Genomic DNA, 25,065 nt, shown 5'->3' on the forward strand with positions numbered 1-25,065 from the left:
GGAATTTTTTTCTTATAAATTGTGATGCAGTTGGAGGAAGAAATAGAGGAGGAAGAGGAGGAAGAGGAGGACATGATCCTTTGATCGGGACTACCATAAAAATACGTTTGGGTCCCTTTAAGGGATACCGTGGGCGTGTTAAAGATGTTAATGGCTCATCTGTCCGGGTTGAACTAGAGTCCCAGATGAAGATTGTTACAGGCAAGTCGTGTTTATTTCAGTTATTTTCTTTTTTATTATTTTTATGTTATGTTCTGTTGAATTTATAATCTGCTTGTACCGTGCAGTTAATCGTAACCAGATTTCTGATAGTGTGGTTGTTGCAACTCCATTCCGGTAACCCATTGCAGCCATTTATTTGTTGTCCGGAAATTCGATGCTAAAGTTTTCGTGAATTTATATTTTGTTTTGATTTGACAGTGAGCCACCGCGGTATGGCCAGGGAAGTGAAACGCCCATGCATCCTTCACGGACTCCTCTACATCCATATATGACACCAATGAGGGACCCTGGAGGTATTTACTATTTAGTTCTGTGTGTTGGAATGTTTATAGCGTGGATTTAAATTTTGGTTTCGGCTGAAACCGAAATTCGTCCAAAATCCCTTAATTTTGGCCGAAATCCGGTAAAAAAAGGTTTAATTATTAAATTTTGAAATTTCAGAAAAAATATTTTATTTTTGAAAAAAATTCATTTCCCCAAAATTTCGGCCCAAATTGCCGAAATTTGGGACAAATATAAAATTTCGGGTTCATTCCCAAACGAAATTTAAAACCATGGTTTGTAGTTTGTACTTTAAGCATCACAATGTTTCAAGAAATCTCTACTGCAAATACTGTTCAAGTGTGTTGGACTTCTTGAACGTCCAACTGTATGGTCACATATAGATATACTGCGTATTCTTCATTTTCTTGGTGAGGGGCCTATGTGTATTTGAATGTTGATATACATCTTTGCCAGATTGTCTTGTGGACATTCCGATCTTCTGTTTGGTTGATAGTGTTTCAACTTCGAAATACTAATCTAATCTTGAAGTATTATTTTTTTCTTTTTTTTTTCTAGGATAATTTATTCGTCTTTCAATCTGTTTCTAGTATATTACTAGACAACTACTTATGTGTAATGTTGAATTTTTGCTAATACATTACTAGACACAGCTACTTATGTGCAATGTTGAATTTTTCCTACAGCTACACCTATTCATGATGGCATGAGAACACCTATGCGGGATCGAGCTTGGAATCCTTATACTCCAATGAGTCCAGCAAGGTATGTTTCTAAACTTTTTTTTATTGAAAATAACCGGGAATTCGTCTAGGAACCCAGGACAACACCTTAAATTTTATTGATATGAATCAAAATATACAAGAGGACATGCCGCCTTGCCTCGAAACCTAAAAACCAAAAAAGATATCACTTACCGAATATTAGGAATCTCCAATGCATCACACCTTAAAGCCCCCTTGTAGGACTAGAGAGATCTTTCCATTCCCAAAAGACTTGATTACATTTCATATCACAGGCGAAATTAGCAAGAGAATCCGCTACTTGTTTGCATTCTCTATTTGGTGGGTAAACCTCGGCTTGATCTCATCAATGAGATCTTTTAAATCTCATTAGTAATAACTTATTGACCATGGAGGCTCCTTATTGGTGTTGATTATCTCTATCAAAACATCACTGTCACCATCAATCCAAACCTCAGTGAAGCCCAAAGTCTTAGAATATCTAAGGCCATCTAAAATGCATTTCAATTCAGATTGCAAGTTAGTACCAACTTCATAAAAGTGATCAAAAGCAAAGCTAAGCTTCCGTGATGGTTTCTAAATGAGAATTTGTGCTTGTTCTAGTATGTCATGAAGTTTCATTTTAATACACGCACGCGAAAAGTGTTCCTGCGCAGCTGCTCAGACAGCTACTTCAAAAACTCATATGGCCCCACATTTATGGGGTGATCCAAAGCATTCATTTGGAAGGCCCTTCCATGGATAGGGTGTGTACAAAAAATGAGCCCTTTAGGATCATCCTAACCCTGCCATTTGTGGAGGGAAAAAATGGTCAGAAACAGTGTCTGTCCATTTCCCCCTCCACCTTTGATTGGGTTAGGATGATCCTTTAGGGCTGATTTTTGGTACACACCCTATCCATGGAAGGGCCTTTCTAATGAATGCTTTGGATCATCCCAAAAATGTGGGCCACATGAGTTTTTGAAGCAGCTACTCAGATAAGCTATCTGAGCATATATATATATATATATATAAAGAACCAGTTTTCCTTCCCTCGGAGAACCTGCCACTGACCTCTAAAATGCGCAGAGCTGTAATTCAACAACAATGAAATTTTAGTTTTTAATTCCAGTGAATTTACATCAGATAAAGCCAAGCCATTGGAATCTCGTAATTTAAATAATAAAAGAAAATGTATTCTCAAAATAAAATAACTCTGAATTCAGCTCAATCATGAATTTAAAGCAATTGTATTCTAGGTAACATATTGTAGCTGAGATCATAGGACAGAAAAATAGTTCAATAGTCAAACCTATAGTCGCGGTGCTTGGTTACAATCATAATTCCCAACCGAAGCCGAGACTCTCCTGTTTGTGTGGTGACCGAAATCAAAACCAAAATCGAAATTTAAAACCTTGTCTCAAATAAATATGAAAATCTCGTCGTTCTGTACATAAGTTGATAATGTATGCCAAGGCTCTGTTTGTTTTGGATTTCGAGAACCGATTGTGAGTCCAAAACAAACAGGGCTCAAGCGAGTCTTGTGTGAAGATTATGGTTGTCTTATTGCGATTTTATGCTAAGAATGCATATATGGACACAAATGAAATTAATCAGAGAGGAAAACTGACACAGAATTGAGTATCAATATGAACATATAAAAAAAAAAATCAATATGAACGGGTGGAATTGGAGAAGGGATGAGAAAAAAATGAATCTACTCTGTTTAATTTTGAAAAGGGAAAAGAATAGTAGTTCTAAATCAAATTAGCAAATGATTTGGCCAATTTGTGACTACTATAACAACAAGTACTATCTACATTCTTAAGCATATGATACCTGCATGCTTGTTTATGGTTTTTTGTGTCACGTTTTAATTCATGGAAGACAGTCATCCAAGGGCTTTTGGATGATTGTAGTTGATTGTTTTTTTTTGTGTGTGTGTTTGAAAGCGTGCTGCTGACACATCTAGATATTAGCTAATACAAACATGAAACTAGGATGCAAAGATTCAAAATATATAGCGGGCCCATTTCTTTTGGGAACATTGGGGTGTTTATTATATGTGGGCCCCATATTAGATGCCTAGATATCCACATGTGGGTTCCACATGATGGCTTGGTTGAAGTTGGTAAACTTTCTGTTGATTTTCTGTCCAACTACAAGTAAACGCATTTGTTTAAAATTTTCTGTTTGTTTTGTCTACAATTTTCTGAAAATAAATGTCCATCTCACAGGTTTTCCTTTTCATTTCCTTTCCCAGTCTAGTGAAGCAGCTAAACAGAGACAAGGTTTTAAATTCGGTTTCGGTTTCGGTCGGCACCAAAACAGAAACATATTTGTGTTGGTGGAAATTTCTGTGGAAATGTTTTAAAATCTCAGAAACGCATGGAAATATATGCAAATGATGAAATTTTAAGATGAAACTTTAGGAAATGCTAGAATAAGCACAAATACATATTGACCACCCATGCTTGCTCTACTTGGTAGCAATGGTTAATATTAACCAAGCTGACCAAAGTTTGAACTTGGGTGGTGCAGAGGGATCCAAATAAAAAAACCAGCACAAATACATACTTAGAAACCATCACATCGCAAGAAATCCATCCACAATGGCTTAATCACATTGAACACCTAGTGAAATGCCTTGTCGCATACGTCTGGAATAGTAAAGTCAATAAAAAAGTATTATATAATGAAGTATATGAAAGTACAATGACTGGTCTCCCCTCCAAGGATTCCAATTCTATGTCAATACCACATAGAGTTACGAGGTATTATTTGTCCCATGCCGATATGATATCCCATGCATAAGATACAGCTATTTTGATGTGCAATTCAATGATGTTGCCTACAAAATATCATTCCCTATATTAATAAAATGAAATGAAATGAAATGTAAATCATAACATCTTTCCTTTTTTTTGTCGTCCCTACCATTTTGGTCGAATTTCTGGAATTTCGGTCCGAAATAATGTCGTTGAAGGAATTCATTGAGATTTCATTTTGTGGAGATGGAAACAGAAACTTTTCCGTTGTTTCGGGGAAATTTAAAACCATGAATGGAGCCTTAATTTTTGCCTTAAATTTCCATCATTTGCATATGCTTCCACATATTTCCTTTATTTTACAGGATTTTCACTGAAAATTTTAACCAATACCGACATATTTCTATTTCCGTGGCGACCAAAATGCATACCGAAACTAAAACCTGAAACCTTGGCCTTCCTAAGATGTATCCAAGTAGAAGCTGTAATAAGATGTATCCAAGTAAACTGATATAGGTCATCAACGACAGAAGCACAATATCTAAAGCCAAATACAGTGGTTACAAGAGAGAGGCCCCACACATTATTAAAATGCACAATATGAAAAGGAATTGGACTATTATTGATACTAGGAGAAAAACCTTTTCTGCATGATGTTTTCAAAGATGTAGGCAAAAGGTGAATTTTCTAATTGTAAACAAAAAAAAATTAGAGAATTAAGAAGAAATAGAAATATTGAGAAAAATATCAAAGAAGTTACTGAGTTCTAGAAAAATGTGAATTTTCAAAAAAAAAAAAAAAAAAAAAAGTTCTAGAAAAATGTGTTTAATTTCTAAGCCAAAATCATCATCCATCATTCCACCAAGTAAATAAAGTATGGACCCCATCTAAAAGGATATTACAACTTTTTTCTGAATGGCAAAAGGATATTACAACTTCAAAGAGCCAGACAGTTAATTAATTGCTTAGTTTTTAAATACTTACCAACCAAATGATACAACTTAACCAGTTTACAATAATTTTTTTTTCTTTTTTCAAAAGGTAAATTTACAATACAATTTCACTTATCATTATCACATCCATTTTTGTCTTGAGAGCAATGATGCCACCGGCATGAGGCATAATGAGTGTATCTGTGTATGCCTCATGCCCCTCAGGTATGCCTCAACCTTTGATTATATTAAACCCTGTGAGTGAGGCACTTCCGTGTTTAAAAACGCGGATGTGACACGGAACGCGGCGAAGAAGAATCCTTGTTGATTCGGCGAGGACGCGGCCAAGAACACGGTTGACGCAGTCGCAGTCATAACTTGGGAGGGTCAAAGGAGTTTTTATTGGCTATGTAGGGCAAAACGCAGAATGCGGATGCGGTGCAACACGGAACACTGCTATAGTAAAAGGGAGTCAACTCGGGCGAGTTCCGAGTTGAGTCAAGAAGTTTTTAAACACTGCCTTGCACCATTTAAAGAGATTTGTGATGCATGCTTTATCGACCGCAAATAATCTTCATATTGGCATCAGGGTTTGGGGTCCCACGTGTAACTCTTTTCATACTGGAAAACAATCTTAGATTGGTGCTTTTTTTGTGGCTCTGTTGTGTGACTTTAATTGAACTGATCTTTCTGATGGCATGGGTGTTGTAGATAATGTGTATTCATTGCTGTTGTTCTGCATAATACCGTGGCCTGGATTTGCCAATTATAACACTCTTATAATTAAAAAATTGTACAAGCTTTTACTTGAGATTAGATTTGAGCTAGTTGGATAGTAATATGATCTTACTAAAGATTGGTGCTTCGAATCTTGACAAAAATGAATCAGGGATAACTGGGAAGATGCAAACCCTGCCTCTTGGGGAACCAGTCCACGGTATCAGGTCAGCAATCATGTCAACAGTGATCTTAATTCTATTTATTGACACACTATAAATCTGAAATTTCTTTTTTAGTATTTAAGATTAATAATTCATCATATTACCTCAGCCAGGAACCCCCCCTGCACAACCCTATGAAGCACCTACTCCCGGTTCAGGTTGGGCTAACACTCCTGGTGCTAGTTACAGTGAAGCCAGAACACCAAGCGAAAGCAGCCCGGCATATGGTAGTTAATAAAGTTTTTCAGTTGTAATTCTGTTAATGTTTCCTAAACGGGAAGCATTATAACTTGAATAACTCTTGTTTCCTGTTTCAGTAAGTGCCCCGAGCCCTTACCTGCCATCAACCCCTGGTGGGCAGCCAATGACACCGAGTTCTGCGTCTTATCTGCCTGGAACACCTGGTGGACAGCCTATGACGCCTGGAAATGTTGGCCTGGATGTTATGTCTCCTGCAATAGGTTGGTTACATGCCCTACATTTTATCTCTAAAAAATAAAAACCAATGTTACTCTCACTCTCTCAGTTGGATTACTGATCTTTCTTTTTTTTTGAAAAATGACAATTTATTATAATATGGTTGGGACAAGGTGTCCCCCCGAGATTACAAGTAGGATTATAGTAATTATCCCTAATAAGGCTTACAAAAAAGATACGATCACTGTTTCTTCCATTTGGGCTCCTGCCTTTGCTAAGCTATCAGCCACTTCATTCGCTGGTCTCCTACGATGCTCGATCCTAGGATCCAGGAGTCTTATCAAGTCCAGCACTTCCGCAACCGCGACTAGTTCCTGCAATTTCCAAGGTCCCTTTGAGGATCCAGAGGCCCACGCCACTGCGTTTGTGGAATCACCCTCAACAATTAAGGGACGCGTATTGTTCTCGTATGCCCACCTCAAACCGAAGAGGAGTGCCCTGATGTCTGCTTCGTTTGCGTCGCAGATACCAGCCGGTCCAGAGAAAGTCATAATTGCGGATTCGATATTATTTCTAATAATTCCCCATATACCAGCCTTTCTTGGGTTACCAAGGGAGCACCCGTCAAAATTAAGTTTCAACGACCCATCTGGCAGTGCCACCCATTTGGGTTTGGGCTTGGTTTTGATTGTTCTGTCCCATATAATTGACCACCATTTCCTTATGAGATCTCCCATCCCGTAAGGAATTTGTTTCTTAACCTTAGCCCATGAGACTAATTTCTCCTTGATATCTGAGGCAAGGCGTCCACATGTTTTGCCCTTTTCCTCAATGATCCATCTATTTCGTTCTTTCCAGATATTCCAGGTTATAGCGTAGGGGAAGGTCGATCATAATGCTCTACCTGTATCACTGGAATGTCCTTTCTGCCAACTAAGAAGAAGAGAACTAATTGAGCCAGAACATACCAAATACTCTTACCGCCCTTACCACAAATGGTATGAATATGGGCAATGTAGCATAAGGTGATCCAATGTTTCCTCATTCTTCTATCAATGTTTCCTCATTCTTCTGTCAGAGGACACACATGCTTGCCAGGTTGAAATGTCTTTTCTTCAGGCGGTCACAAGTATTAATTTTCCTATGTACCAACGTCCATCCAAAGGCTACTGCTCTTGGGGGTGCCAAGGATTTCCACATACCCAAGACATACCAAATTTCTTTAAATAAATCTTTAATTTAAGGGTGACAGTTTAAAGAATATTTAAAAATTGTCCTGGTTGGCGTAGAACTCTGCCAAGCCGACTTGTTCAGTCCTACCGGCAAGTTCCTAGTTGTACTTACTTTAAAACGTTGGTTTAGGGGTGACAGCTCTCAAGTGACAAAGTGAAGAAAACCATTTGATTGGTGAACTTTTATTCTGTTGTTGGAGCAATACACTTGTACACTTATAGGAACTGATTGATTTAAGACTTGCTGTTTCACTTGTAATTTGGCTGATTGTTGGTTGCGGCCTTAGGATTCTGGATGGCTCTGGTGATAGGCCATCAAAATTGTTGTAAAGGCTGGATTCATGGTGGGGATTTTTAGACTGACTATTTGACTTCCGTTGAAATCTAGCCAACCCTCTTAGGGTCATTTGTTTTTAGGGAAACAGTTGGCTTAATCTGTCCTGGTACAGATGAAATCGTGGCCGGGGTAGATATCTGAGATCTGCTTGGTGTCAATTTAGTTGCTTATTGGGGGAGTTGATGAAAGCCATCACTGTAAGGTCTCAAATGTTTGTAAAACGTTTGTCAATTATGGAAATTCCTGGGTGTTAGTAGGCAGCAAAAATTTATGCGAACTCTTTTATCATTCAAAAAAGAAAAGAAAAAGAAAATAAGCTAAAGGTAATTTTTATCTCTCCCACATACTCTTTGAGTGGTCTGGGGTTTCCTGTCCATTCATGGTGGCTTTATTGATGATGTTTGGTTTAATGATTTAGCAGACATGGTGCTAGGTAGGTAGGTAGGTTGCACTGATTGGGTGGGTAGTCAATTTGGTGTAAATAAGATCTAATGCAGTTGTTACCCGGGGATATCTCTGAAATTGCAGGTGTGGATGCTTATTGGGAGTTTAGTGAAGCCCATCACAGAGATAAGGAAGTCTGGTGTTGGTAGTCCTTGTCTTCTTTGTGCCGCGATGGTGAAGTTACCATAGTTTTTTGGGAAGTTTATCCGGAAAAGACCCTCAGGAAACCATGAAGGAAGTCAAAGAGAAAAAAGTCTACTCTATAGATATAGGATATAGGTCGGGCCTTACTCGGTTACTCCATTCACTATGTTCATGGCGCCCGCAAAGCATTTCATACAAGAAGTGAAAGCGCCCCAACCCAAGGGGTTGGGGCTGTCCTCTCAGCCGGCGAAGCCTCACAACCAGAATGTTCAGTTCCTTTCCTCACCCGACTATAGAAAAGTTTTTCTAAGGTCTCCAATGTGAAATAACTATTGATCCGTATCAGCTGATATGGGACCTGTATGTTGTCATGAAACACTCGCGCATGCGCACACACCCAAAACGAAAAAGAAAAAAAACTTTTATGCATCGAAGGCAGAAAGTTATAGAGCAGCTCATATATTTTTTTGAATAGCAATAGACCATCTAACATTACCCTTACTGATCACTTGTTTCATCCCTCATTTATTTTGAAGGCAGAAACTTTTATTCATGTTCTTTGTTGTCTCTGGTTTTGAAGGCTTTGTTGATACTGCTTTGCAATCTTCAAATGACAGAATGTTTCCTCCTAGTAAACTATCATCTTGCCATATCAATAATTACTACAATGTGGGGTCAATGGTTGAGGCTATGTCTTTCAACCTAGAGGACTCAGGTTCAATCCCAGCTTACCTACCAAAAAGAAAAAAAAATAACTAGTACAATGTATTTACATTACAGGTGGTGAAGGAGAAGGGATTTGGTTATTGCCGGACATTCTAGTCAATGTTCGAAGATCCGGAGTTGATCCCCATGTTGGCATTGTCAAAGAAGTACTCTCGGTACGTATGCTTAAACACGGGCATGTATGTATTTATGATGGATTTTACAAAACACGGTGGTTTTATTATCTCGTGTTCATATGCAGGATGGATCCTGTAAGGTTACCATCGGTTCAACAGGGAACGGAGAGTTAGTTACGGCCCTGCCATCAGAAATAGAGATGGTGGTGCCGAAGAAATCCGATAAGATTAAGATCATGAGTGGTATTCAGCGTGGTGCCACAGGTAAGCTCATCGGTGTAGATGGAACTGATGGCATTGTCAAGGTGGATGACACCCTTGATGTTAAAATATTAGATATGGTAATTCTTGCAAAACTAGCAACTTAATAAAGTATATTATCTTTGACCATAAAATTATGAGAAATCAGATCAAATCCAATCCAAGCGTTGTAATTCAACCCTCTTCTATTCAATGGAATTTCACTGTCGATTATGATTTGTTGTAGAAATCTCATCGTGGGCTATTGATATGATGCTTAACCAACACGTTAACTAACCGATAAGATGAATTAGATTCGTGTTTTGCAGTGTTTTTCTTTCTTGCAGTTCTGTTTGTGGGGGTTTTGAATTGACGCCTACAAGTGGTGGACAGCGATTGCTTGTTGATGCTTGCATGTGTTAATACATGGTAGGCTACTCAATTGGGTCCTCTTGGCTTGTATTTTTGTTTTTGTTTTGGTGCAACAAGAGATTAATTTGGTGCCTCTCCTACTCTCTTCAACATTGAGAAATGGGGAAAGACAAGTGAGTTCTTTATGAATGGTGTTTTAAAATCTAATTCGGCTGTCATAAATGTAGTCTCAATGATCCTGTTGGATCTCTATCGGCTGTTCTTGTAGGAATATCCCTACTAAATTCAAAAAGTTCTCTATGTCAATGAAACCAAACATAGGTGGGGGAGGCTGCTTGACACGTGAAAATACTAGACTACCGAGCCGAATACCATATAAATTCTTCTCTTTATATTTGTAATCTAGGAGTTTTATATGGCGTCTGAACATAGGTGAAAGTATGGGTGGCCCAGAGATTTGCTACGTTATTTCACAGGGCAAAAGTGAGGTGCGAGATTGGTTTCCGTGAAATTGCCTAGCAAATCACTCGTAGCCCACATGGCTTGATGATTCAAACCATTTATTTGTTGGGTCCCAACGTAAATAAATAGTGCCCTGAAAATCACCTCCAGAGGATGATCCTAACTCTCTGTCGTATAGAGATTTGTATAATTTGCTGTCCCCCTCCACAGAGCAGAGGGTTAGGATCGTTCTATGGAGATATTATTTAGGTCGAGGCAAAAACAAATGAATGGTTTGGATCATCGTATCATGTGGACCCCACTAACAAAAGTACTATCTAGGTCGAGGCCCCACAAAAAGACTTGCAACCAAGTGGAGCACCATATAGAAAAACTCTGATACATAGAATATAGATGGTTGGTTAGTGCCCCTTCATTTGACTCATCTGAATCATCCATCTGATAGTCCTTCCTTTGGATCATCTGATAGGCTTTGCTCTCGATCATCTATAGCCTTTAAAAAAAAATTAAAAAAAAAAAAAATCAATATATCCAATGGTTCCGATTGGATGTTAGGAATCCTTCATTTGCATGATTTTTGGGTCATAGATGATCCAACATATGGACGGTTCAGATCAGCCAAAGGTGGTGGGGCCCATTGTCTTGCAGTGGGTGCAGTTGGCTTAATCTTCATTTCCCATCTCAACCAAAAAACGATTTTAACCGCGAAGTGACCTCTGTTTACACTGTAAGGGGGTGGTGGCTAGTGGAAGAAAAGGGGACGAATCTTTATTTTCCTCTAATTAAAGTTCGAACCGGATGATCTTGTGGTGGCCCACAAGATGAACGGTTCCGATCATCACACTTACATGCCACGTGTTAGTACTACAGGTGAATGAATTTTCATGTGGGAACAAAAATAGGAACCACAGATTGAGAGAGAGAGAGAGATAGAGAGAGATTTCACAATCTTTCCCTCTCTGATCATGGAATCCTCCACTGCGATTCTTTCCCTCCCTGTTGGGGTCTCGTTTTTCCCATCGCTAAATCGCAGCCGTTCATCCTCATCATCTCGAGTCGGTTTCAAACCACCATGCTGCCAAAAGATGTTCGTTCCAGGTGGGTGTTTTTCTACTTTTATTCTGCTTTTCAATTTTGCAGAGATTTCAATGAATTTTGATCTTTATTTCTTTTTCAGGGTTTGGGGAGGCATCACCAGAGGCCAAGGCCGCCACAAACCTCCACCAGTTCTTCACATTTCTAGCCGTTAAGATCGTTCTCGCACAGCTTCAGGTCTAGTCCCGTATCAGAATACTAATGCTTATCTGCCCTTCCTTTTTTCTTTTTCTTTTTGTTAATAATCAGTTTGGGTTTGCAACCCCATTGTTTATAGATTGAGATTTTAAGCACAGATTGCAGCCAAAATGGAATTGGATCGCACACCCAAATGGATCTTTTTGTCACGTTTTGGATTGAATATGTTTGCACACAAATTGTTCTCAATTGTACACCCAAACGATGAGCTCATCAAATTTTAGATTGCGAGTTTACATACAAATTGCACCCAAAATGCAATTTGGGTCTGCAAGCCAATTGTATATAGATTGAAGTACACCCAAACAGGCCCTTTTGTCAAGTTTTGGATTGAAAGTTTGCACAAAAGTGTTCGCAATTGCACACCCAAAGTGACTCCTCATCAATGATGAGCTGGCTGTGTATGGGATTATTCTACTTTTTGGTTGTATGGTTATTTTTAGTTGGCTGTTGTAGCTTTTCTTTGTAGCAAACTGGAGTTCCATAGTATATACACTCTGGCTTGAGGGGTAGTGTTGAATAATGCAAGGGTAGTTTAGGCATTACATGTAGCGTAGGGGGTATTATAGTCTTTGTACACATGTTGCCCTATTTGGGCCTATATATACATGAGGAGCTCCCTTCGTGGAGACTCTCCATATCTCTACTCCTCCTCCTCTTCCTCTCTTCTAACCCTAGCTCCATTTCTAACAGATCTACTGAATAAGCAAACTTCATTTTGTAATTTGTATTAGCATCATTCACATAATTCACAGACATACTTATTAGTTATTACCAATCATAAATAAAATTTCAACTGATATTAAAGCTCAACTGTTGGAGCAGTGAAATATTTTTAGTAGCCGTTCAAATGCGTCACCGACCCTACATTTGTCTGTATATTACTCTTAGATTCTTAGTTAATTGGATGCCAGTGCATATCTTGATAGGATAAGCTTTAGTTTATTTTATCTTGGTTATGCATGCCGATGCTTTTTTATGGTAGATTGTTTGAGAGTGTTCTCGCTTTTATTTTCTGTGCCCTTGATTGATTTTACTTTATACGTGATACTAAGTACTGTCTCTGTTCACATCGTTATTTATTCGTAGTTTGACTTTGACTTTCGAATCAAATTTGAAACAAACATTATCATTTTCACGACTTATGTATTACCACAGCCATACGGCCCATACCCTATGATCTTCTTTTGTTTCTGAAATTGTTGATCCATCATTGAACTACTCCTATTCTAGTGTTATGTTCGTTTGTCCTTTCTACATTTATACTTGCGGTTTAGTGGAAATTTCAATGTTTCACTTATTTATAGTGTTTCGGTTTTTCCTGATTATGGATGGTAGTAAAGGTTGTTTCGTCAACATAGTTCGAACATGCTCACGAGTATCTATAGTGTACAGCACAATTGCCATGAATATCAGTCATTTCATCTGCTTATATTTATTTTCTAGATCAGAGTTATAACCCCGAGGCATATGAGGAGTTGATGGAGTTTGTTAGCAGAAATTCTTTGGATGACGGGGACAAGTTTTGTGCAGATTTGATGCGAGAATCTGCGAGGCATAAAACTCTAGGTAAGTGTTTTAAAATTTCATATTAGTTTCTTTCTGATTTTCTTTTATTTTGGTTCCTTTATTTATGACTACTCTTGGCTTGACATTACTAAAGATCAATGAAAGCCATATAAATTCTACTTTAAGTGGGAAAGTGGTTCTTTAACAAAAGTATCTAGATTGTATGCCCTCAAGCTTCTCAGCAGTCCTCTCTATCCCCTTAGGAAGTTTTTTACGAAGAAAACACTTACTTAAAACTCCATGTACTTTTCCTTAAAAAAAAAAAAACTTTACGTACGAGTGGTGCCCTGTAGAGAAGGACTACAGAGAGACTTCGTATGGGAAGGAAGGGAAGGGAAGAAAAAGTTGAAGCATTTGTTGAATTGGAGGAAGGTGTGTAGATTGAAAAAGTATGGTGGCCTAGGCATTGGAAACATTAAATTGAGGAATAAGGCGCTCCTTGGAAAATGGTTGTGGAGTTTGGTGAGGAGAAAAATGCCCTTTGGCATCAAATTATAGGGGATAAATATGTGTGGGGTTGGGGGGGATGGGAGAGAAGGAACCCTCCTATAGGCAAAGGCGCGGGTGCATGGAAGTCAATATGTGAGTCAATGTCATGTTTTGATCCCTTGGTTAAATTTAGAGTGGGGAGGGGGGATGAGACTCGTTTTTGGGTAGATCTTTGGTTAGAAGAATCATGTTTATGCCTTGCATTTCTGAGTCTATACCTCTTAGCGACCAATAGAGAGGCTATGGTGAGTGATTATATGGAGAGGGCGGTTGATGGGGGTATTGTGTGGCCTCTTAGATTTAGGCGAAACCTAAAAGATAAGGAAATAGGTTGTCTAGCCGATCTCCTGTTACGTCTATATTCTTGTCATTGCTCCACTAACATCTCGGATCGAAGGATGTGGATGCCTGATCCCTCTGGCTCCTTTTTGGTTCGCTCTTTTTTCTACAGGTTGGCTGCATTACCCAGATGAGTATCCCGATTTGAAAGAGTATGGAAATCTTGGGCTCCACCATGTGTGAGCGCTTAAAAAGAAAAAAGAAAAGTCAGGCTTGCCAGTTGGTGCGTGTTGTGTAGGGTTGATGACGAATCATTAGATCATTTAATGGTTTGTTGCCCCTTCTCGTATCAGCTATGGATGAACATTGTCAAAAATTTCGGACTTTCATGGGCACTTGAAGGGACAATTAAGCAAATATTGGTGAATTGGAGCGGAGGACCATTCGGAGATGCTGGTCATCGGAGATGCGGTTCAGGCAATGTGGCGGCTTGTTCCACTCGCCATTATTTGGCATTTGTGGAGAGAGAACAACAGGATCTTCAAAGGCAAGGAGAGATGTTTTGGGTAAAATTGCACTAAAAATCAAAGCTGATATCATTCATTGGAGTAGGACGGGTAAGGATGCACCAAACTATAGTTTTGGAGAAACTCTAAGGAAGTGGAAACTGATTATGGCTGAGAAAAAAAGCACGGTAAAAGTATCTCCAAAGTGGGCACCTCCACCACCAGGATGGATCAAGTTGAACTTTGATGGTAGCTCTAAAGGAAACCCAGGTCGTGCTGGTATTGGGGGTCTCTTTCGAAACTCGGAACGTCAAAAACTTCTCTCCTTTTCAGGGTTTGCATTAGTATGTGAGGCAAATGAGGCGGAAGCAAGAGCTTTATTGTAGGGCCTGAGATGGTTTGCATCAAATGGCTCAGGTCCTCTCATAGTTGAAGGAGATTCATCCAATGTTATAGCATGTGCAAGTGGCAAAACAACCGGTCCTTGGGCGCTAGCTAACACCATTGATGATATTAGAGATTTGGTGGAGCGAATTGAGATAAAATTTCAACACATGAAGAGGTCGGCAAATGAAGATGCAGATAGTTTAGCCAAAGCCTAATTATACAAGGTATTAGCTGGCCACAAATAGGGACTGCAATTTTAGCGGGATAGGTTGCTCCAAGACAGTGAAGGGGATGGGTGGCGTGGGTTGTTCACATTTTTTATTTGAGTGTAGCTGCTAGGGGCTGGGGTGCGTAGGCTGGTCTCATCTTTTTTCTTTTAATGTTAGCTGCGGATGTACGAGGGGACATCTTTTCCCCTCCATTGTACTTCAATTTTGCTTAATTTTATGAAATCTTGCACCTAGTGGTACCCTGCTGATTCCAGGCAGGAACAATCCAATGCTTGACTGGCAAAAAGTTTGGGTTTCCCTGTCCTTTCTTTTATAGTTATGGATCATTTTATGAATATTATTGATTATTAGAGAGTTTGTATATGGTTTCATCAACATGGATTTTACTCGGTGTTTAAAAACTCCTTGGCACGACAAGGAACTCGCCCGATTATACAAGGATTTTTCTTGGCCGCGTTTCGCGTTGCATCACATCTGCATTCCATGTTTTGCCCTACAGAGTCAATAAAGACTCCTTTGACTCTCCCGAGTTATGACCGTGTCAACCGCGTCAACCGGGTTCTTGGCCGCGTCCACGCCGAGTTGACAAGGATTTTTCTTGGCCGCGTTCTGCATCACATCCGTGTTTTAAACACTGTTTTACTTCCAATTTTAGGAGTTATTGTTTGTTTGACTTCTTCACCAATTCCGTAGTTTAGAAAGTTGAGTTTAGGATTTTAGTCTAGGATAGGATGGAGTCGAAGTTCTATGAACTTTTAGGTTCTTTAGTGCTGAAACATATCAGATGATGATGATGATGATGATAAGCTTGATAAAATCAAAGGTTGGTCTGTTATCTGAAGTTTGGATATCTACATATTAGACTTCTTATTTATGAAGAGGAGTTAAGAGACAATTTTCCCTTTTGGAGCACATAAATTATTGCATATCACAATTAGTTCAGATCACATTACTCCTAAATTCCAAGTAGATTGCCAGAAATGTCAGAATGGCGGAAGTAAAAATCATATGATTGTAATCAATCACCATAAGTAGATGATTTGTGCGATTATAGGTTTGACTATTGAACTATTTTTCTGTCCAACGATCTCAGCTACAATATTTTACCTTGATTGCAATCGCTTTAAATTCATGATTGAGCTGAATTCAGAGTGATTTTATTTTGAGAATACGTTTTCTTTTATTATTTAAATTATGAGATTCCAATGGCTTGGCTTTATCTGATATAAATTCACCGGAATTACAAACTGAAATTTCTTTGTGGTTGAATTACAGCTCTGCGCATTTTAGAGGTCAGTGGCAGGTTCTCCGAGGGAAGGAAAACTGGTTCTTTATGTTTTATATATATATATATATATATATATATATATATATATATATATATATATATATATATATATATATATATATATATGAGAAAACGGTTCCTACACATATGTGTAGATAAGTTATCTACACACTAGCTTAAAATACAGTGGGGGCCACATTATTTGGGTGATCCAAACCATTCATTTTTAAGGCCCTCACATAGATAGGGTGTCCACAAAAAATCAGATCCATAGGATCATCCTAACCATTCGAACTGTGGAGGCAAAAAATGGACTAATTTGTGAAGGTTTAAAGACATTCATTTTACCTCCACAAATCGTAGGGTTGGGATGATCCTATGGATCTGATTTTTTGTAGACACCCTATCTATGTGAGGGCCTTTAAAATGGATGGCTTGGATCACCCAAACAATGTGGGGCCCCCACTGTATTTTAAGCTAGTGTGTAGAGAACTCTCTACACATATGTGTAGGAACCGTTTTCTCATCTCTCTCTCTCTCTCTCTCTCTCTCTCTCTCTATATATATATATATATATATATATATATATATATATATAATTTTATTTTTGGAAAATGATAGTATGAGAAGCTCTTAATATGAGAAGCTTGGCCTAGGCCCACCGACACGCACACATTTCCACCTGACACTTGAATGTAGATTGTTAGCTGGCTATGTGAATTCTTCTGAATGGGTGAAGTATCCGTGTCAGATTCTAGTACTTCAGGATTCCCTGTAGTTGACTTATAGATCTGTTTTATCAATATTTTGTGAATACTACTACCACAACTTTATAATTACCACATGTTTTTAGCTTTATTCCTTGTAATAGTAAGCTTTTTAAATAAAAATAAATTATTATATTTACTTTCACCTGTTAAAATTTTTAATATATTTTGTGAATATATTACTTGTTATAACCTTATTGTTATGAAATTTTTTTTTTTTGACAATTAATTAAAATATTTTGGCAAACCCATGAATCTTTCTTTTTGAGTGTCATTGAATCCCCGCAAGATTCCAATACTGGTCACCATACTGATGCAACAGACTGTTCCTCATTTTTTCTTAAACATCCACTAGCAAGCCATTGATGAACAAATTGAACAATTTTCTGGTCATGTCATCTCCACAAAGCATTCCAATGAATGTTTTGGATCATGTCAATGTGATATGGATGGGCACGGATTAGGCTTCTCATGTTACGGCTTATCATAAAATCATCGCCCATCTTTTCCGATGCTGGTATTTTTACACGATCTATATATGGATTTTCAAATCCAGGTTCGATCTGCTTATTGTAAGCGAGACTTCGAGTGGGATAATTTGAAGCGCCTAGCTTCTACGGTACAAATCCTTGTATTTACACTTCTTTATATCAGTCATTCATTTCATTACTGCCCTAAGGGCCCGTTTGGATACCCCTTGGATTTGGATTTGGAGGTGAATTTGGATTTTTAAATCCAAATTCAGCGTTTGGCAAGCCTTTATGACATCTGGATTTGGATTTGAGTGAAATCCACAAGATTTACAAATTCATCATGTTAGTGTAATTTTTTGGACTTATAAATCCTTTCCGCGAGAGGTTATTTATAAATCTAAATCTGACCCGTAAGGGGTTAAAATGACCAAAATACACCAAAAAAGTGTTAAATGACTTAAGTACCCACGTAACATTAAAAACTGATCAAAATACATTGTATTAGGTAAAATGACTAGAAAACTCCCAAGTCAAGCAAAATGACTGAAATACCCCTATACCAGGTAAAAATGACAAAATACCCCCGAGTCGTGCAAAATTACTAAAATACCCTTATGACATAAAAATGATCAAAATAATTAAATGACTAGAACACCCAATATCATGGAAAATTACTAAAATACCCCTAGATCAAGTAAAAATGACCCATGGCTCATAAAAAATGACTAAAATGACTAAAAATACCATCATAAGATAAAAATGATAAAAATACCCCCATATTAGGTAAAATGACTAGAAATACCCTTATACCAGGTAAAAATGACAAAATACCTCTGAGTCGTGCAAAATGACTAAAATGATCAAAATAACCTCATATAGGGTAAAATGACTAAAATAGCCCAAGATCATGGAAAATTATCGAAATACCCTTATATCAAGCAAAAATGACCTATGGCACAAGAAAAATGACTGAAATGACTAAAAATACCCTCATGAGATAAAAATGATAAAAATACGACATATTAGGTAAAATGACTAGAATACCCCCGAGTCATGCAAAATGACAAGAATACACCTATACCGGGTGAAAATGACCAAATACCCTGAGTCATGGAAAATGACTAAAACACCCTTATGACATAAAAATGATCAAAATACCCCATATAGGGTAAAATGACTAGAATACCCCTGGATCATGAAAAATGGCTGAAATGCCCCTATATCAATTATTTTAGGGCTTTTTGGTTTTGTTAGATTTCAAATTCAAATCCAAAGAGCATCCAAACAAAAAAAAATTAGATTTGAAATCCAAATCTATACGTGATCATCGAAACGGCATTATTTATAAATTTGTGAATTTTAAAATTCCTGATTAGAAATCCAAATTCACCTCCAAATCCAAATCCAAGGGGTATCCAAACGGGCCCTAATTGTTCTTGTTTCATGGATTTTGTTATTTTTTGCAGATGGTTGATGAATCTAACACAAGACTCATGAGGGATTATGTCCGGGAAACGACTCACATGGAAAATGAAAAGTGATGTATTGCTACCCACATCTCTCTACCTTCTCTCACCTTTGATATTTATGAACACATTTCCATATGTATATCTGTATTGGTAAGCTTGCGTTTCTTCTCTCAGTATTTATGTAATGTATTTATACCTGTATGCATACATCTATAATGTATACCAAACATGAGTTTTTCGTCAGCTACTGATATTGGCGCTACCATGTTTTGATAATGGGGCGAACTCATCTTGTCTTTTATTTTTAAATTGGCTTCTAAGAGCTTTCTGGGAATAGTAAGAACCTTGGATTGCTGATTTAATAATAAAAGCACGGTGAGTTCGCGCCCCATCATTAAAACACGGCAGTGCTAATATCTAGCTTTCTCCTTTTATTTTTTCCATGGCTATTGGAAATTTTTTCGGGCATTTTGTAAACTCCAAAATCGAAAATTCCCCCCTTTTTTCCAACAGAAATTGCAAACCTACTAGGCTTGGAATTTTTTCCATGGAATTGTTTCAACACCCCATGCATAGCAGTGAGTGGGATCCACCATTTTACACACTCCCTTTTCTTCCCTGGGCCTGCCCCATTTTGTGTATTTATGAATTATGACTGACCTTATACACTAGAAGCAGGTGGCCCAAGGAAGAAAATGGGGCGAATGTATCATATCACATGTTCTGATGGGTGGGGCCCACCTTTTTTAAGGCTGATGTTTTGAGAGGGGCCATCATATCAGAAAGGGTTACTTGATGGATATTAACAGTTATGAGTTCTAACTCGGATTAGTCGTTCCCATAAAAAAATCAACCAATTTAACCATATGTTTTACTGGAGACGGAGATAATGAGAGATGAGGTAACAGCAAGTTCAGTTCCTAACCTGGCTTTTTCATAAAAATAAAAAATACTGTTACCATGTGCAACAAGAGGGATAGAATAAAATGGGGGTCTCGTGAACAATGTAAATACAACTTATGACTTATGAGCATGTTTGGGAACCATGAAAAAAATGTTCCAATAGAATATTTTTAGGGCCAGTTGTGAGGGAGAGACTTCAGAGCGTGCGGGTATGAAAAGCCCCTACTTTGGGGAGATGATATCACCACGATCATGTTATAATAATTGCACAAACCTAGCATGTCTTTTCTTTTTTAAATTTTGTGAGAGCTTTTTGGAAACTGTTATAACCTTTGACAGCTCTTTAAATACTAAAAGACAAGATGAGTTAGTGAATATATCAAAACATAGGGGAAATGATAAATGCGCCCCTTTTCATCACTTGGGACATCCAGCTACAGTGAAACTATGACTGAAAAGGTGCTGATGTACTTCACATTTGAAAGAATGAAGTGACCTGATTGCCACGTACAATGCAGATGGGTGTCCCAAGTGATGAAAAGGGGCTTTCCCAAAACAAGGCCCAATTTTAAGTGGCTATTTTTCAAAGTTGCCAAACATACCCTATAAGGGCACATTTGGCTACCATGAATTGTTTTTTATGATAAATCGGTGTCTCCAAGTGGTGGAGTTTTAATTGTGTAAGGTTGCTCCAATTGTGACCTGGTGGTCACTGTTCGAGTCACGGAAACAGCCACTCTGCGGTAAAGCTGCGTACATTTAGCCCTCCCCATACTCTGCCCGACCCCGCAATGGCAGGAGCCTCGTGCACTGGGCCGCCCTTTTTGTTTAGATCGGCATCAGAACAATAGTATCATTCCATAGTGCTAAAAAATTCAGCAGTTACCTTTGGCACTGGATACCAAGAGGGTGATAAGATCAACAAGGAATAGTTGAAGTCCACTGATTGTGGCAGACAAGGTATGACATGGAGCATTGTTGGTCAGCCAACTAAGTACAATTGCAAGTGTACCCTGCAGCTAACACACCGTCTATAGAGAGTTCTACATCCACTGCTTATCAGTTGTTGCTAGTCGCCCTTCTCAGATAGTCTCCATTTTTAAGGAAGAATTGGAATGACTACGCCCATAAAGTATCCCAGTTGAAGAGTCCATCCACATCAGCTTATACTCTCACACAGGGTCCACCCATTCTACATGTCCAGAATCTTACCACTAATTTTCTCTCCATTAGCCCCATCACTAAATCTCTAAATGAAAGTGCGACTTTTCCCCTACTTATTTTGTCTTTCAGGATCTGCATTTAAGGAGGATAATTGGGAGTAGTAGGGAATTTAATGGCTTATATCTAGTCGAGATGAATAAAGCTCTTCCAGTGGGTCATCAACCCAGTAGTAGTAGTAGTATTTCTAGTAGCAATAAAGACCAGGTGATATGTTGTCATTCTAGATCAGGACATTTATCTTTTTCGTCTTTGAAAAACTTGTTTCGTCAGTTTGTGAACTTGCAAATGATTTTTTCTATTTGATTTTTGATTTTGGTTGTACTATCAGTCAGATCTTTCATTTTTTTTTTCTGTCAGTGAATAATTTGTCCAATCCCCTCGAGGCAAGCTCCCTGACTGTGGTCATAACTCCTCGATGACCTCTTGAGCAGCTTCATCTAATGAACGTTAAGTGAATCTTTCCGGTTAGGGTACTGATATACGCACTATTATATTTGATAATGGCAATTCCCACTTTTTTTTAATAGTTTTTTTTTTATATACAATCCGCAAATCTTAATGTATATATTTATTGTTTTTTTCTTACGAATCGATGCGACGTAGATCGTACTTCCCACTTTGTTTTATACTTTTAAATTTGATTCTAAAACTGTTACAATACACGACATTCTATTAACATCCAATCATACAAATGTAAAACAAAGTGAGTAGTGTCAATATGCTCTCAAAGAAAAGTGAGTAGTGTGATTATCAAAACATGGTTGTGCGGACATCAGCCGCCCAAGATTATTGTTATTTTTACTATAGTGCATGCTGGTGTTTGAGGAGGCATCTCGCTATTTTGTGTTGTTTGTGGATGATTGCAGTGGAAGTAGTTGAGTATAATGAATCGTTCGCATCTTGGAATGTAGTCAGAACTCCTAAATAATGGTAGACATACCGGATTCCAAGGACGCATGCACACGTAGCACTTCGCCGATTGGCTCTTCAAACTAGAAAAGGTGTTTGAACACAAGGAGATGATCGAAGATAAGAAGATGAAGCTCGTAGACATTAATTTTTTTGGTTATGCCTTTATTGGGTGGGATGAGCTCCAAAACAATGGGTAGCATTCAGAAAAGAGAATCAGATTGTGGAAGAAAATGAGGATCTACATAAAAAGTTCTGACCCATCCGTATGTTTGTGACCTCTCAGTATTGCCAAAATCTTTAGAAATTAGAAGGACTATATGGGAGTACAAGGACGGGTCTTAAAAATTGACTTCTCAACCAGAAATTATGAAGACCGAGAAGCAAAGAAGAACCTGAAACCTCAATGGGTTAAGTTTGGCGATCCAGTAGCAATTAGCTAATCAAGCATTGTACTTGTACCTAAGCGGCTAAGCCCACTTACCAAGCAAACCCTAACATGAGGGGATATACAAAGGTCAATGGAGCTGGTTCGAGTCATACCAACCCATCAATCGAACATTATCGATGCAAAAGCAAGGACACCGTTCTAACAAGTGTCCACAATGAGCTCTAGTAGACTTGGCTAAAGCTGAAGATCAACTAGATGAGGCGCCAAAGGAAAGGGAAGGAAGATGAGAATACATAGCTTAATGGTGAAGATTAGGATGACCGTACCTCTGGGCCTGACCAAGGGGAGGACAACTTGACGATCTGCAATACATTAATCTTTTCTCTAAAGGTGATTGATGAAGAGATGTGATTTGTGTTCCAATATATTCCAAATGAGGTGCGGAGGAAAGATTTACAAACTCATCATTATGGCGGTTCTAGCGAGAATATCATGACTCGAGATGTTTGACAAGTTGAAAATCAAGGAGGAGAAGCACCCCAGCCCTTGCATGATCCCATGGTTCAAGAAAGGAGGTGAGGTGTTAGTTAACAGACCGAGCTTGATATCCTTTTCCATCGGTCTTAAGGCACTGTATGATGAGACATTGTCCCTATGCACATGCCATATATTTCTTAAAAGGCCATCGTAGTAGGATTGAGATTCTTTCCACGGTGAGTACAACAGAATCGAGACTTGGGAATAAAGGTAAGAATACCCAAATTCCATAAAAAATTGCATGTAGAAGTTTCACTAAACGAGTCTCGTAGATGAAATGATTCTCATACCAAAAGTCAATGGATAGTTATGAGTTTCCCTTTTGGGTTTTGGGTTTTACCCGACTCTGATCATGTTTTGATCAAATCTATTGTTGTTTTGTCTGATGATGTTTATGAAGACCTATTGGCTTGCTTGTGTGAATAATTTTAAAGCAAGTTTTATACTTTTGGTGTAATTTCCTAGCAATATTTTCTACTTTTGGTGAATTCCAAGTAGATTTACTTGTATTGATGATCAAAATCAAATGCAAAGAGAGAATTTTCGCTGGATGGGAGAGAAGGAATTGACAAAGGAACGGTCCAAAATGATTTAGGTCGTCAATCTAAAATCAATCTAAGCTCAATAATGATCGTGGCAAAAAGTCACCAAATATCTCCTCATGGAACTTTCTGTTAGATCACTATGTCGAATCCTAGTCACCAAGAGTTTGAAAGGAGTATAGCTAGCAAATTCAAGAAATAAGATCTCTAAAAAAGCATCATTTGCAAGTTTTTCCCAAAAGCAACAACAAGAACAAAGATCTTCTAGGTAATTGACAAAGGTTTACTTGTGTCTATTGGTAGACCTACGAACACTCCATGTGAGTAGCCCATCGTTTATTAGTTAAGTTTTAAAGGCAAAGAAAAACGTTAAAGGGGGTGAATTTTTTATCCTCGAGCAGTGAACCATTGTCACGAAAATCGTTGGGTTAATTGATATTGTTTCCTGTGGACAGAGAGGTAAAATGTTGTGGAACTTGGTTTTATTGGCCACACTATGAGAGAGGTAAAATGTTGTGGAACTTGGTTTTATTGGCCACACTATGGGTGCTTTGGTAAAGAAAGAATGCCTGGATCTTCAAGGGCTTGGTCAAGTCTCCAGTCTTCGTCTACACTAAGGTGATAGCATTGGCCATTTCATGGGTGAAATGCCTACCAAGTTTTCCAGGTTCGTTTAGGTAAAGACCTCCTCCTTATGTGGGAACCACCAGATGCACAAAACTAAATTTTAACATTGATAGTTCTAGCCTTGGGAACCCAGGACCAGCAGGAATAGGAGGGATTCAAAGAGATGACTGGAGAGGGACCAGATAAGCCTTTTCAGGCCCAATTGGAGTTGCGGACTCCAAATTAGGAGAGGTGAGAGCGATCCATCAAGGTTTGAAGCTAATGGAGGTTGACATCTTGCAAAGACTAATTGAAGAGGGAGACAGATTTGTGCAACGGTTCAACGAAATTCAAGACCGAGTGGAAGGCGCTTCCATCATCTATAAGCAGGTAAAAGATCGGAAAATGGGGAGGCCAACAGTTTAGCTAGGGCCGGGGTTGGCAAGGATGGGCTAGAGCTTTTTTATTTCCTCCACCCACGAGGATTATCCAGTTTCTTTTCTTCCTCCTTTTCCATTTTCCATTTCCTTGTATTGACCATCTCGGTTGTTGGTTTTTTCCCTATTCTTTAAATGAAATTCTTTTTTTTAAAGGATATATTACGGATTTTAATTAAATGAAATTCTTCGGGAATAACAAAAGCAAGGTGAGTTTTATCGAGGGGATAAACTTGGGTGGGTCGGAAAAATGAATTTGCAAAGAAAAATTTCCGAGGGGAGGAGGATTGGCAGAGGATTGGCAGTGTTTTTTTTGCCGCTATCAAAACTTTGGATGGCGTACTAGATGTAGAAGGTGTCCGCAAGCTAGATTGAATCTTCCCCCCTCTCCTCGCTCATCTTGGGGTGG

The 25,065-nt window shown here is 38.4% G+C and overlaps 2 protein-coding genes across 3 annotated transcripts in view; both read left to right on the forward strand.

Moving 5' to 3' along the window:
- LOC143846856 (putative transcription elongation factor SPT5 homolog 1) overlaps positions 1-9,757 on the forward strand; it is a 36,058-nt gene extending 26,301 nt beyond the window's left edge. The window contains exons 15-23 of one of the 2 annotated variants that reach the window (XM_077355447.1): positions 31-201; positions 288-336; positions 421-515; positions 1,191-1,269; positions 5,816-5,870; positions 5,977-6,094; positions 6,185-6,328; positions 9,222-9,322; positions 9,409-9,757. In XM_077355447.1, coding sequence (XP_077211562.1) covers positions 31-201; positions 288-336; positions 421-515; positions 1,191-1,269; positions 5,816-5,870; positions 5,977-6,094; positions 6,185-6,328; positions 9,222-9,322; positions 9,409-9,651 — 1,055 coding nt within the window. In that variant the 3' untranslated portion in view covers positions 9,652-9,757. Of the gene's footprint in view, positions 1-30; positions 202-287; positions 337-420; positions 516-1,190; positions 1,270-5,815; positions 5,871-5,976; positions 6,095-6,184; positions 6,329-9,221; positions 9,323-9,408 lie in introns of those variants that run through there. The other variant, XM_077355448.1, reaches the window with a different exon arrangement.
- Positions 9,758-11,232: 1,475 nt separating this feature from the next.
- RBCX1 (Chaperonin-like RbcX protein) lies at positions 11,233-19,550 on the forward strand. Its single transcript, XM_077355449.1, has 6 exons — positions 11,233-11,455; positions 11,535-11,629; positions 13,102-13,219; positions 16,386-16,402; positions 17,722-17,784; positions 19,105-19,550. Exons 1-6 carry the CDS (start codon positions 11,323-11,325, stop codon positions 19,177-19,179), a joined length of 501 nt encoding a protein of 166 aa, XP_077211564.1. The 5' UTR covers positions 11,233-11,322; the 3' UTR covers positions 19,180-19,550.
- Positions 19,551-25,065: the final 5,515 nt, after the last annotated feature.

This window comes from Tasmannia lanceolata, unplaced genomic scaffold (assembly GCF_043159265.1).
Source record: "Tasmannia lanceolata isolate RefF3 unplaced genomic scaffold, GAP_Taslan_0.1 ptg000015l, whole genome shotgun sequence".
NCBI classification, from domain to species: domain Eukaryota; kingdom Viridiplantae; phylum Streptophyta; class Magnoliopsida; order Canellales; family Winteraceae; genus Tasmannia; species Tasmannia lanceolata.